The sequence below is a fragment of the Brachionichthys hirsutus genome, unplaced genomic scaffold (genome assembly GCF_040956055.1).
Source record: "Brachionichthys hirsutus isolate HB-005 unplaced genomic scaffold, CSIRO-AGI_Bhir_v1 contig_602, whole genome shotgun sequence".
In the NCBI taxonomy this organism is placed as follows: Eukaryota; Metazoa; Chordata; class Actinopteri; order Lophiiformes; family Brachionichthyidae; genus Brachionichthys; species Brachionichthys hirsutus.
The window spans coordinates 1,877-13,773 of record NW_027181116.1 but is presented as its reverse complement, the minus strand read 5'-3'; the positions used below and the strand labels follow the sequence as shown (position 1 = coordinate 13,773).

The 11,897-nt window shown below is 48.1% G+C and overlaps 1 protein-coding gene across 1 annotated transcript; it reads right to left on the bottom strand.

Moving 5' to 3' along the window:
* Positions 1–2,031: 2,031 nt before the first annotated feature.
* LOC137917291 (EARP-interacting protein homolog) lies at positions 2,032–11,673 on the bottom strand. Its single transcript, XM_068760103.1, has 4 exons — positions 11,627–11,673; positions 11,321–11,488; positions 4,439–4,606; positions 2,032–3,041 (listed from the first exon to the last, which is right to left on the bottom strand). Exons 1-4 carry the CDS (start codon positions 11,671–11,673, stop codon positions 2,864–2,866), a joined length of 561 nt encoding a protein of 186 aa, XP_068616204.1. The 3' UTR covers positions 2,032–2,863.
* Between the last annotated feature and the right edge of the window lie 224 nt (positions 11,674–11,897).

Sequence of the window (11,897 nt, the reverse complement as noted above, 5' to 3'; positions counted from 1 at the left end):
AGAGCCTTAAAGGTGATCAGTATAATCTTAAAATCAATTCTGAATTGGACTGGCAGCCAGTGCAGCGAAGCAAGGACTGGGGTGACGTGATGGCGTCTGTTAAAACCAGTAAGAAGCCGAGCTGCTGCGTTCTGCACCAGTTGGAGCGGGACAGTGATTTGCTGTTTGTACAGACAGGAGAGAATTGCAGTAATCGTGTACTGCATGTACTGCACATACTGCATGTGTTTCTGCAGTACACAAGGCCTTAGCACTCAGATCAGTAGTGCAGCTTCACCGGTCCCGAGCTGGGGGGGGGGCTTAAATCGTGTATTACTACTACACGATAGAGTCGAGCACAAACGATAGAGTCGAGCGCTAACGATACAGAGTCGAGCGCGAACGATACAGAGTCGAGCGCGAACGATACAGAGTCGAGGGCTAACGATAGAGTCGAGCGCTAACGATAGAGTCGAGCGCTAATGATAGAGTCGAGCGCTAACGATACAGAGTCAAGCGCTAACGATACAGAGTCGAGCGCGAACGATACAGACTCGAGTGCGAACGATACAGACTCGAGCGCTAACGATAGAGTCGAGCGCTAACGATAGAGTCGAGCGCGAACGATACAGAGTCGAGCGCTAACGATAGAGTCGAGCGCTAACGATACAGAGTCGAGCGCTAACGATACAGAGTCGAGCGCGAACAATACAGACTCGAGCGCGAACGATACAGACTCGAGCGCAAACGATACAGACTCGAGCGCGAACGATACAGACTCGAGCGCTAACGATAGAGTCGAGCGCGAACGATACAGAGTCGAGCACTAACGATAGAGTCGAGCGCTAACGATACAGAGTCGAGCGCTAACGATACAGAGTCGAGCACAAACGATAGAGTCGAGCGCGAACGATACAGAGTCGAGCGCTAACGATACAGAGTCGAGCGCTAACGATACAGAGTTGAGAACGAACGATAGAGAGTCGAGCGCTAACGATACAGAGTCGAGCACGAACGATACAGAGTCGAGCACGAACGATAGAGAGTCGAGCGCTAACGATACAGAGTCGAGCGCTAACGATAGAAGTCGAGCGCTAACGATACAGAGTCGAGCGCTAACGATACAGAGTCGAGCCGCTAACAATACAGAGTCGAGCACGAACAATAGAGAGTCGAGCGCTAACAATACAGAGTCGAGCGCTAACGATAGAGTCGAGCGCTAACGATACAGAGTCGAGCGCTAACGATACAGAGTCGAGCGCTAACGATACAGAGTCGAGCGCTAACGATACAGAGTCGAGCACGAACGATAGAGAGTCGAGCGCTAACGATACAGTCGAGCACGAACGATAGAGTCGAGCGCGAACGATACAGAGTCGAGCGCTAACGATACAGAGTCGAGCGCTAACGATACAGAGTTGAGAACGAACGATAGAGAGTCGAGCGCTAACGATACAGAGTCGAGCACGAACGATACAGAGTCGAGCACGAACGATAGAGAGTCGAGCGCTAACGATACAGAGTCGAGCGCTAACGATAGAGTCGAGCGCTAACGATACAGAGTCGAGCGCTAACGATACAGAGTCGAGCGCTAACAATACAGAGTCGAGCACGAACAATAGAGAGTCGAGCGCTAACAATACAGAGTCGAGCGCTAACGATAGAGTCGAGCGCTAACGATACAGAGTCGAGCGCTAACGATACAGAGTCGAGCGCTAACGATACAGAGTCGAGCGCTAACGATACAGAGTCGAGCACGAACGATAGAGAGTCGAGCGCTAACGATACAGTCGAGCACGAACGATACAGTCGAGCACGAACGATAGAGTCGAGCGCAAACGATACAGAGTCGAGCCGCTAACGATAGAGAGTCGATGGTAGATCCTTCTCGCTGTTCTGTCGTGTTTGCTGACAACAAAGCTTGCGTTAATGTTGTCCGTTGGCGAGAGTGGCCAGATGCACGTGCACGCCTGGATGCAGCCAGATGCACGTGCACGCCTGGATGCAGCTGTTTGCCATAAAGAAATCACACGACAGCGTTCAAAGAGGCGACGGGTTGATTTTATTTGTCTCCAGTAGATCCAAACCCTCTAGATCAGACACAGGTGTGCTAGCATGCTGCTGTGGGCTAGCGTCCGTGTTTCTGGGGGAGGGAGCATCAAGCCTCCGGTGAAGCACGGCGAGGGGGGGGGGGGGGGACCGACGACACCCCCGACAACCTGAGACACACAATCGTCCACACGCACACCGACGGAGGATTCAGTGTCACCTCCTCTGCATGTTTTTGGTGTTGGGAGAGACCCCGGGGACGCACGCTCCTCACAGAAAGACAGATTCGAACCCGTGACCTTTTTGCAGTGAGGCAACAGCGCCGCCCACTGCACCACCATGCTGTCAGCGTCCTTGCTTCTTCTGGTTTGTGGGGCAGGAAAAACGTCTGGTTCTCAGCGAGCTTCGTGAAATCTCAACGCTCAGCAAGAAAAGGGGCGGAGCTAGACATGACAGGTGTTTCGAGGACATGCGACAGAGCCACACCCCAAGCAGGACGCGCTTTTACAATGAAGAGGAGACTCGTTTCCCCTCGGCCCTGCTGAGATTATCCTCATTCTAATCTCTAATCTGAACGCACGAGAATGCAGATTCCTGTTCATCTCATCGGTTTAAGGTCGTGACGAGTCGACGCCAAGTCTATAGCAGAACCATTCCAGAGGACGTAGCTGTAGGTGGTGCAGTGGGCGGCGCTTTTACCTCGCAGCAGAGTGTTCTCTCCGGGTTCCATGCATCTTCGGTGAACCGATTACTCCAGATTGCCCGTGGGCGAGACCCGTGTGGCGCACCCCCCTCGCTGCGCTGCATGCAAACACAGGCTCCGCCTCCCTTCCCCTCAGAGCAGGATGCGGTATTTGAGGGCTCGAGGGACTCTGTTGATGATGACGAGCCGTCCGTCGTAGCTGAGCGAGGCAAAGAGCCAGGGGTCGGCCGAGGACCACTCGGCTGCGTACACGCTGTCTTCGTGCTCCTCGTAGGTGGACACGACGCTGTCCTTCAGGGGCTCCTTGGTCCTGGACGGGGACACACACGCCACAGAGGACAGGGGACGAGACGTTACGCTTCTGGAGCGTTGGGAAGTGACAGCTGGAACACTACAGGGCATCAGACATATTCAGAGACCTGTCAAGCAACTGGTTGAAGCAGGGCGACATCTGAAGACTTTATTGTTCCTGGGATACACACCGCCCCTATTCTTTCTCTCTCTCTCTCTCTCCTCTCTCTCTCTCTCTCTCTCTCTCTCTCTCTCTCTCTCTCTCCTCTCTCTCTCTCTCTCTCTCTCTCTCTCTCTCTCTCTCTCTCTCTCTCTCTCTCTCTCTCTCTCTCTCTCTCTCTCTCTCTCTCTCTCTCTCTCTCTCTCTCTCTCTCTCTCTCTCTCTCTCTCTCTCTCTCTCTCTCTCTCTCTCTCTCTCTCCTCTCTCTCTCTCTCTCTCTCTCTCTCTCTCTCTCTCTCTCTCTCTCTCTCTCTCTCTCTCTCTCTCTCTCTCTCTCTCTCTCTCTCTCTCTCTCTCTCTCTCTCTCTCTCTCTCTCTCTCTCTCTCTCTCTCTCTCTCTCTCTCTCTCTCTCCTCTCTCTCTCTCTCTCTCTCTCTCTCTCTCTCTCTCTCTCTCTCTCTCTCTCTCTCTCTCTCTCTCTCTCTCTCTCTCTCTCTCTCTCTCTCTCTCTCTCTGGTCAGACAGATGGCCGTCCACCATGAGCCTCGGTTCTGTCCAAGGTTTCTGCCCGTTAGAGGGAAGTTTTTCCTGTGCCTCCATTGCTCTTGTGGGTCAAGTTGGGTTCTGTGTTTTCCTGCAGGTCTTTCCCTGCTAACCCTGTAAAGTGCCTTGAGATGACTTTATGTTGTGATCTGGCGCTATATAAATAAAACTGAATTGAATTGAATTGGGATTGGAACCTGCGTCCTTCGTGCTGTGAGGCAAGGGAAGAGTTCCTAATTCCTGATTTAGACAAAACGTCCACGGTTTCATTCGATCCACACTAGATAAGCTCTTTCAGCAACACGCCCAACTAAATGTGTGTTGCTGCTTTATTACGATGTTTTTCAGCAGGCACCGTCAACCCTCAACGGTTAACGGGTGAGAAGAGGCCAGAATAATTGCCCACTGAACAAACGTCAATTGAAGAGCAAAGTCTCTTGAAGTACCACCTAAAGACGCACTATTTAAATATGCGAGTCGGGAATGAAAAGACCGAATGTAAAAACTTTTCTTAAACATTTCCGATGTAGAATGTCTTCGTGCCTATAGATGATCATTAAGTTGAGTTGTGATTCTATGTATCGTGTGTGTTCTGTTTCGTGTCGTCTTTCTGCGCGGACCCGGGAAGACGAGCTCGTCCCTTTGGTTCCTCCGACCACGCCGAAGCAGGATGCTGATAAACGACGGCTAAAGTCCAGAAGCCGTTCTCTCACTTGTCCTCCTGCTGGTTGTCCTCGCCCTCGCTGAGCTCGTCGTCGTCCACCAAGTGTCCGAACGGCTCCGAGGAGATGGACACCATGTTGGAGAGGATGAGGCGGCTGTCGCTGCTGGCCGTCAACACCAGCTGGTCGTGGCTGTGGTTGTAGCGGACGCTCCAGACCCTGCAGCGAAGACGACGGGCGTGTCAACGGAAGCTCGGGCTGCCAGAATCCGTACTTGGCTTACGGATAACAAACGGTCACTATACCTTGGGAAAAGAGAATCTATTCTTTTTGGGTCAAGACACTCTCTAAGTGAGATAAATGTTGATGATTTCAAGGTCACAGTCGATAATACAGTAATCTCCAGCAAAGAAGAGATTACCTATTTGGGCTGTGTTCTTGACAAATACCTGTCTGGTGATAGTATGGCAACTAAGGTGATCAAAAAAGTCAATCAGAGAACAAGATTTTTGGGCAGAATGTCTTCTTTTGTCTCCGGACTCTTGCTGGAGCCTCGTTCAGCCCCTCTTTGACTATGCTAGCACCTGGTATTCAAACATCAAAATGTCCCTGAAAACCAGGCTCCAAACCTCCCAAAACAAACTGATTCGGCTACTCCTCAATCTGGGGCCCATGACCCACCTTCTTCCTGGACATTTTGCTAGCCTAAAATGGCTCAGGGTAGAAGACAGGGTTAAACAGCTCAAAATGGGATTGGTATTTAAAATAGTCAATGCAGCTCTGCCCTCAGTCCCCTCAATCCCTGCATACCTGACGGAACACCTCCACAGATTTAGTGACACCCACAGCCACAACACTAGAGGGAGCTCAAACAACAGCCTGATTACCCCCTCCTATAGGACTAACATGGGTAAATCATCTTTTTACAATACTGACCCCTAAGGGTGGAACTGTTTGACTCCTGCCCTCAAAACATGCACCTCTTTGGCCTCCTTCAAAATGGCCCTAAAAATACACCTTTCAGGGGACAGAAACGGAGATAGTCATCACGACTCTCCCCGGATCAACCCCCCCCCCCTCCTTTTTTTGTCCACCTACGTTGCACGTATTAATTGCTTTAGTAATTTATTGTAATTTATGTAAGTTATTTATTGTCATTTTGCATCAGTGGTGTAATTTATTTTAGATTAATTGTTAGTTTGCACTGGCAGTGTAAAATCATTTTATTTTTGTCTTTCTAATGTTACGTTGAATCAATTGAGTAATTTAATATTAGTTTTATTTTTATTTGTATTGTTAATTGTGGATGATTTATGTACGAAGGACTTTCAACGGAAACAAGACCGCAAGGGCTTTTTAGAATTGCTCCTCTTAGACAGGATGTTTGACTGTAATTGTACTGTAATACATACTACTGTGTGACTGTACTTGTACTGTAATACATGCTACTGTTTACTGTACTTGTACTGTAATACATGCTACTGTGTGACTGTACTTGTACTCTAACATTCTATCTAATAAATATATTCATCATCATCATCATCATCATCATTATCACCAACATTGAAAACCCCATTTCTTCATCTTCCCCATTTAGCTTTGTTCTTCTTTGTTGTTTCTGATTCATAAAAGAGGTGAACATCAAAGCCAACTTTGAGTTCACGTTGTAAACCCAAACATCAATTCATTTTTAACATCAAAGCAATGACGGTGAGAAATTCTATATATACACATCTGATCTGAGAGACCAAGGAGTAGTTTCCAATATGACGACTCACGGAGATTTATATGTACAGTTTCTGGACGCGATGAGGGATAAATATTGCCAGTCCCCAGACATGGCAGATCGACATATACGGGCCTTTGTGAGGGCACACCCCATGCCCGACACTGAACAGAATGTTCCAAAGCGAATTCTGACACCTGAGGAAGTCCGGCATCATGATGCTAAAACCTTCAAGAAATTATTGGAAGATCCAGACTATCGACCGATTAACACTATGCTGTTGGCGTATCATGCTGAAATGGAGAGCAGGAAGAAAAGCAGCAGCGTTACAAAGGAGTCCAGGACTTGAAGTGAGTTCAGTTCATAAGCTCGTCTAAGCTCGTCACCGATAGACGGAGCTTATGAACTGAACTGAACGGCCCGTGAGCTCACATTGAATTTTAATTCAGTGGGTTCAAATTCTGCAGAGTAAGATGAGCTGGCAACTCATCGCCACCTACATGTAGACGATTGGATAGTTTATATGAGAAAACAGTGCCCACCAACTAATTACGCTGTCAAAGAAACTAAAGAACAAAGCTAAATGCACAGTTAATGACAGCTAAAGCACGTAAAATTATTTCGGCAATCACAATCTAAAGCAGAAAAAATATCAAGTGGAGGAGTTCAAGTATCCCGGGCTCTTGTTCACGAGTGAGGGAAGGATGGAGCGGGAGATCGACAGACGGATCGGTGCACAGATCCGTCATGGTAAAGAGAGCTCTCGGTTACCGGTCGATCTCCGTTCTCCGACCCTCACCTATGGTCACGAGCTTTGGGTAGTGACCGAAAGAACGAGATCCCGGGTACAAGCGGCTGAAATGAGCTTCCTCCGTAGGGGGGCTGGGCTCTCCCTTAGAGATCGGGTGAGAAGCTCAGTCATCCGAGAGGAGCTCGGAGTAGAGCCGCTGCTCCTCTGCGTACATAAATCATCGACATTTAACAAGACAAATAAAACTAATATTAAATTACTCAATGCTTGTATGTATTATATCAATTATTAATATGGTTTGTAGATGTAGAACCAGTATGCGAGAACAATAATAATTCGCTGTGAGCGGAACCATTTGTGAATGAATGCATCAGTCAGGACAGAAATCTTTGGTGCACATGTGCTGCATTCAAGTTTGGTGGTAATTTAAACTTCTGCGATGAATCGCTGTTGGACTGTCTGCGTTCTGCTTGCCACTCCATGTTGTTTTCTTAAATGAATTCCGACCATTGAACGCATCACAAATGTTGCGTTTGAGTTTTAGCTCGTGTTTTAGCTCCGGCAGCCGTGAGTTTATAAATGACTGTAGCTTTGAATAGTTTAGAGTCAGTTACATCAATGAATCAATGAGTCAAAGATAATTAATTATCTTTTATTGTTAGAGTTGCATTTGATTATAAATAAACATTAAAAACTTTATTAATTGCATTATAAAAAATACATTTTTAATCTTACTTTTAAAACAGATTCAGTCAGAACGCAATAAAAGAATAAAATCCTGTTGAATCATAAATATTTTTACAATACTGCCCCCTAAGGGTGGAACTGTTTGACTCCTGCCCTCAAAACATGCACCTCTTTGGCCTCCTTCAAAACGGAGATAGTCATCACGACTCTCTCCGGATCAAACCCCCCCCTCCTTTTTTTGTCCACCTACGTTGCACATATGAAGTGTCTTTTAATTTATTGTTATTTTGCGTCAATTGAGTTATTGAATATTGGTTTTATTTTTATTTGTATTGTTAATTGTGGATGATTCATGTACGAAGGACTTTCAATGGAAACAAGACCGCAAGGGCTTTTTAGAAATGCTCCTCTTAGACCGGATGTTTGACTGTACTTGTACTGTAATACATGCTACTGTGTGACTGTACTTGTACTGTAATACATACTGTGTGACTGTACTTGTACTGTAATACATGCTACTGTGTGACTGTATTGTACTGTAACACATACTACTGTTTGACTGTACTTGTACTGTAATACATGCTACTGTGTGACTGTATTGTACTGTAACACATACTACTGTGTGACTGTACTTGTACTGTAATATATGCTACTGTGTGACTGTACTTGTACTGTAATACATGCTACTGTGTGACTGTATTGTACTGTAACACATACTACTGTGTGACTGTACTTGTACTGTAATACATGCTACTGTGTGACTGTATTTGTACTGTAATACATGCTACTGTGTGACTGTATTTGTACTGTAATACATGCTACTGTGTGACTGTACTTGTACTGTAATACATGCTACTGTGTGACTGTACTTGTACTGTAATACATGCTACTGTGTGACTGTATTTGTACTGTAATACATGCTACTGTGTGACTGTATTTGTACTGTAATACATGCTACTGTGTGACTGTACTTGTACTGTAATACATGCTACTGTGTGACTGTACTTGTACTGTAATACATGCTACTGTGTGACTGTACTTGTACTCTAACATCCTATCTAATAAATATATTCATCATCATCATCATCATCATCAACAGGCCGCCATCTTTGCCCCCCCCAATCCAACAGCCTGACCCCGTGGCTTTCACAAGCCACGCCCCTGAAGGTTCTCGCTAGGAGGGCTCGGAGACCAGGCTCTCTTAGCCCCGCCCCCTTACCTCAGCCACGCCGCTCCCCACGCTCTCCTAATCCGTTTCTCTACTCAAAAAAATAGTCCCCGGTACCCCCAGCAGCCCCGAGGCCACATCCTGAAAACAGAGCGTGCACACCAACACGCACACACCCTGGGAATCAGCCACACATGCATGAGTGGGGCAGGAAGACGCACACACATTTCAGCCACACCCAGAGACGGAAAGGCACGCTTATCTCTCATCAGCAGAGATCCCATCTGGAGCTCAATCGTCATGGATACGCTCGCCAAGTCTGTCTGTCTTTTGGCGATAATGCTGCACGTGCGTGTGCACGTGCGTGTGGAGGCGCGTGTGTCTGCTTTTATCAGGTGAGGACTGCTGTGCTGCAGCACTCATCACCTATTCAGCTCACACACGCTAGTGCACGCACACACACACACACACGCCACACACACCTACACACGCACAGACACACACACACACACGCACACACACACGCCACACACACCTACACACGCACAGACACACTCACACACACACACACAGACACACACACACCTACACACACACACACACGCACACACAGACACACACACACCTACACACACACACACACGCACACACAGACACACACACACACACACACAGACACATACACAGACACACACACACCTACACACGCACAGACACACACACACACACAGACACACACACACCTACACACACACACACACACAGACACACACACACAGACACACACACACCTACACACACACACACACACAGACACACACACACACACACACACACACACACACAGACACACACACACAGACACACACACACACACAGACAGACACACACACACACACACACAGACACACACGCACGCACACACACACACACACCTACACACACGCACAGACACACACGCACACGCTCAGCTCGCCACAGCGCCTGAGGCTTCACAGAAGACAACCTTGAGCAGGACTCGGCAGCCCCCCCCCCCCTATTTAATTAGTAATCAGTAAACGAGTTCCTTTCACTGCAGCAGTGATTTGGGCTTTTCATTAGTGAGGAAATAAAGCCATTAATAAAACGGGAAACCGATCAACGGTGGAGCGAACGAGTCATCACCGCGTTTATCGTTACTGGGAGGGACTTTCACACTTAAATGCCCTTAAAAGGACTTTTGCATTCATGCAAATAGAAAATAAGTAATTAGGCACTCAAGTTATAACATTTAATGAATTGATTAATAAGCCTTTCAACGATTTGGGAAGTCTTTCTCAGGAATTCCATTTCCCAATGAAACGGGGGGGGGGGGGGGGGGCTGGGATTCTGTAACACCATCGGGGGAGCCAAAGGGGGGGGGGTGGCTGGGATTCTGTAACACCATCGGGGAGCCAAAGGGGGGGGGGGGCTGGGATTCTGTAACACCGATATTACAGTTGGGCGTGTCACTGTAAAATACGTACTATTGACAAAAAGTTGATTCTCTGGTAGATAAAAGACCCTGAAAACCCAACAGCTGCCTGTTTACTGAAAGTCAGACTTGTCCCGAGTCTCCAGCCGCACCAACACTTCGCTTCCTACCCCTGGTCCTACCCCTGGGGGTATTTAGCACGCCACGTGTTCCAGGCTGTCCCTGCTACAATGAAAGGGAGCCGCTCCGTCACGCTGGGGATCGGCCAGAGACGCCGTCGCTACGTTTGGCTACAGTTAAGGTTTATTTTAAGGCTGCGATTTCTGCTGACAACAAAAACACTGAAGGTTCACAGACTTTTGTAGTTTATGACTATCTGGACATAATATTTAGAAATACAAGCATTCTAGTGCCACTTGTGTGCCGAGCTGACCGGCCTAGCCAAACTGCAGCTCACGATGCAAGGACGGAGACTTAGTTAAAAGATGGGTGCCGACATCCTGAGCGCGGCGGCTAGAACAACAAGCTCACGTGATACACAGGAGATAGACAGAAAATGTAAACGCGTCTATTGGACTCAGGAGTTCAAATTTCAAACACCGTTCTCTGGGCTGGAGCAAAAGGGTCATCCACAGTTAGCAGTGCTACGCTAACAAACCAGCAGCTGGGACCTCAGCGCCGTAGGGTTGGTAAGCTGCACATCGCCGAAGGCTCCATTAATGCTGAACGGCAGGTGCAGGTACAGGAATGGTACATACAGGTACAGGGGAGGTTCATACAGGTACAGGAAGTACTGCCATAGGTGTTTCGTCAACGACATCCCTTCTTAATCGAAAAAGACAACATTCTGCTGCCTTCCAAGAGCATGGCCTCAGACTCAAAGGTTCCAGGAACCGGTCTGTCTACAATGCAGACCTGCCCCCCCACTGACAATATTTAGTGCACTTCAAGGAAGAACGGTATAGAAGCCCACTTTAAATCTTGAACAGCTACCCTTTCTGGTAGGAGACACTTCTTCTTAGGTTAAAGAGGTTTTGTAGGAACATGTTAGCACACACTGCTAGCTGCCAGGAAGATCACTTATGTCGGCCACCAGAAATACTAAAATACCAAATACTACCCCCCCCCCCCCCAACCAATCCACCCACCAGTGCGAGTGCTCCTCCAGGGTCTTGATGGGCTCCTGAACGTTGCGAACGTCCCAGAACTTGACTTTGCAGTCGTCTCCACAGCTGGCCAGATAGTACTGGCGGTTGGGGTTGAAGTCGAGGTCACGGACCAGCTGACCGTGGGCGCTCTCGATGCAGTAGATCTGGCTGTAGAGGGGAGGTAGATGCGGGGGGGGGGGGGGGGGGGGGGGGGTTAGCAGAGGAGTGGAAGAAGAGTAGACAGAAAAAAGGAAGAGAAACGCTAAGAAGGCATGGCACATGTAGCCTGGCACATTCCCAGGCTACATCACGGCGTTCTCGGTGTCGGGTCTGCCAGCGAAGGCCGAGCTCATTACAGGTGCTGACAGCAGTGCAGGTAGATCACCAAGGTATGGCCGTGACTTCCCGCTCGACAGAGGAAGAGAGACGCTCCGAGTCTCTAAACATCTCGCCACCGTGTCCTTTCATCGGCTCCACATCGTCTCCTTTCCTTCAGAGTCCACTGATACAGTGGAACCTCGGTTCTCCAACAGAATTCGTTCTGTAACGGTGTTTGAAAACCGAAGCCACATTAAAC

Bases quoted from the DNA above. Each gene is read 5' to 3' on its own strand.
- LOC137917291 (XM_068760103.1), bottom strand. From the start codon at position 11,673: ATGAGCTCGGCCTTCGCTGGCAGACCCGACACCGAGAACGCCGTGAT. The intron at 11,489-11,626 runs GTAGCCTGGGAA...TCCCCTCTACAG, and splicing joins GACACCGAGAACGCCGTGAT to CCAGATCTACTGCATCGAGA. The intron at 4,607-11,320 runs GTGGGTGGATTG...TCTTCGCTGCAG, and splicing joins CTGGAGGAGCACTCGCACTG to GGTCTGGAGCGTCCGCTACA.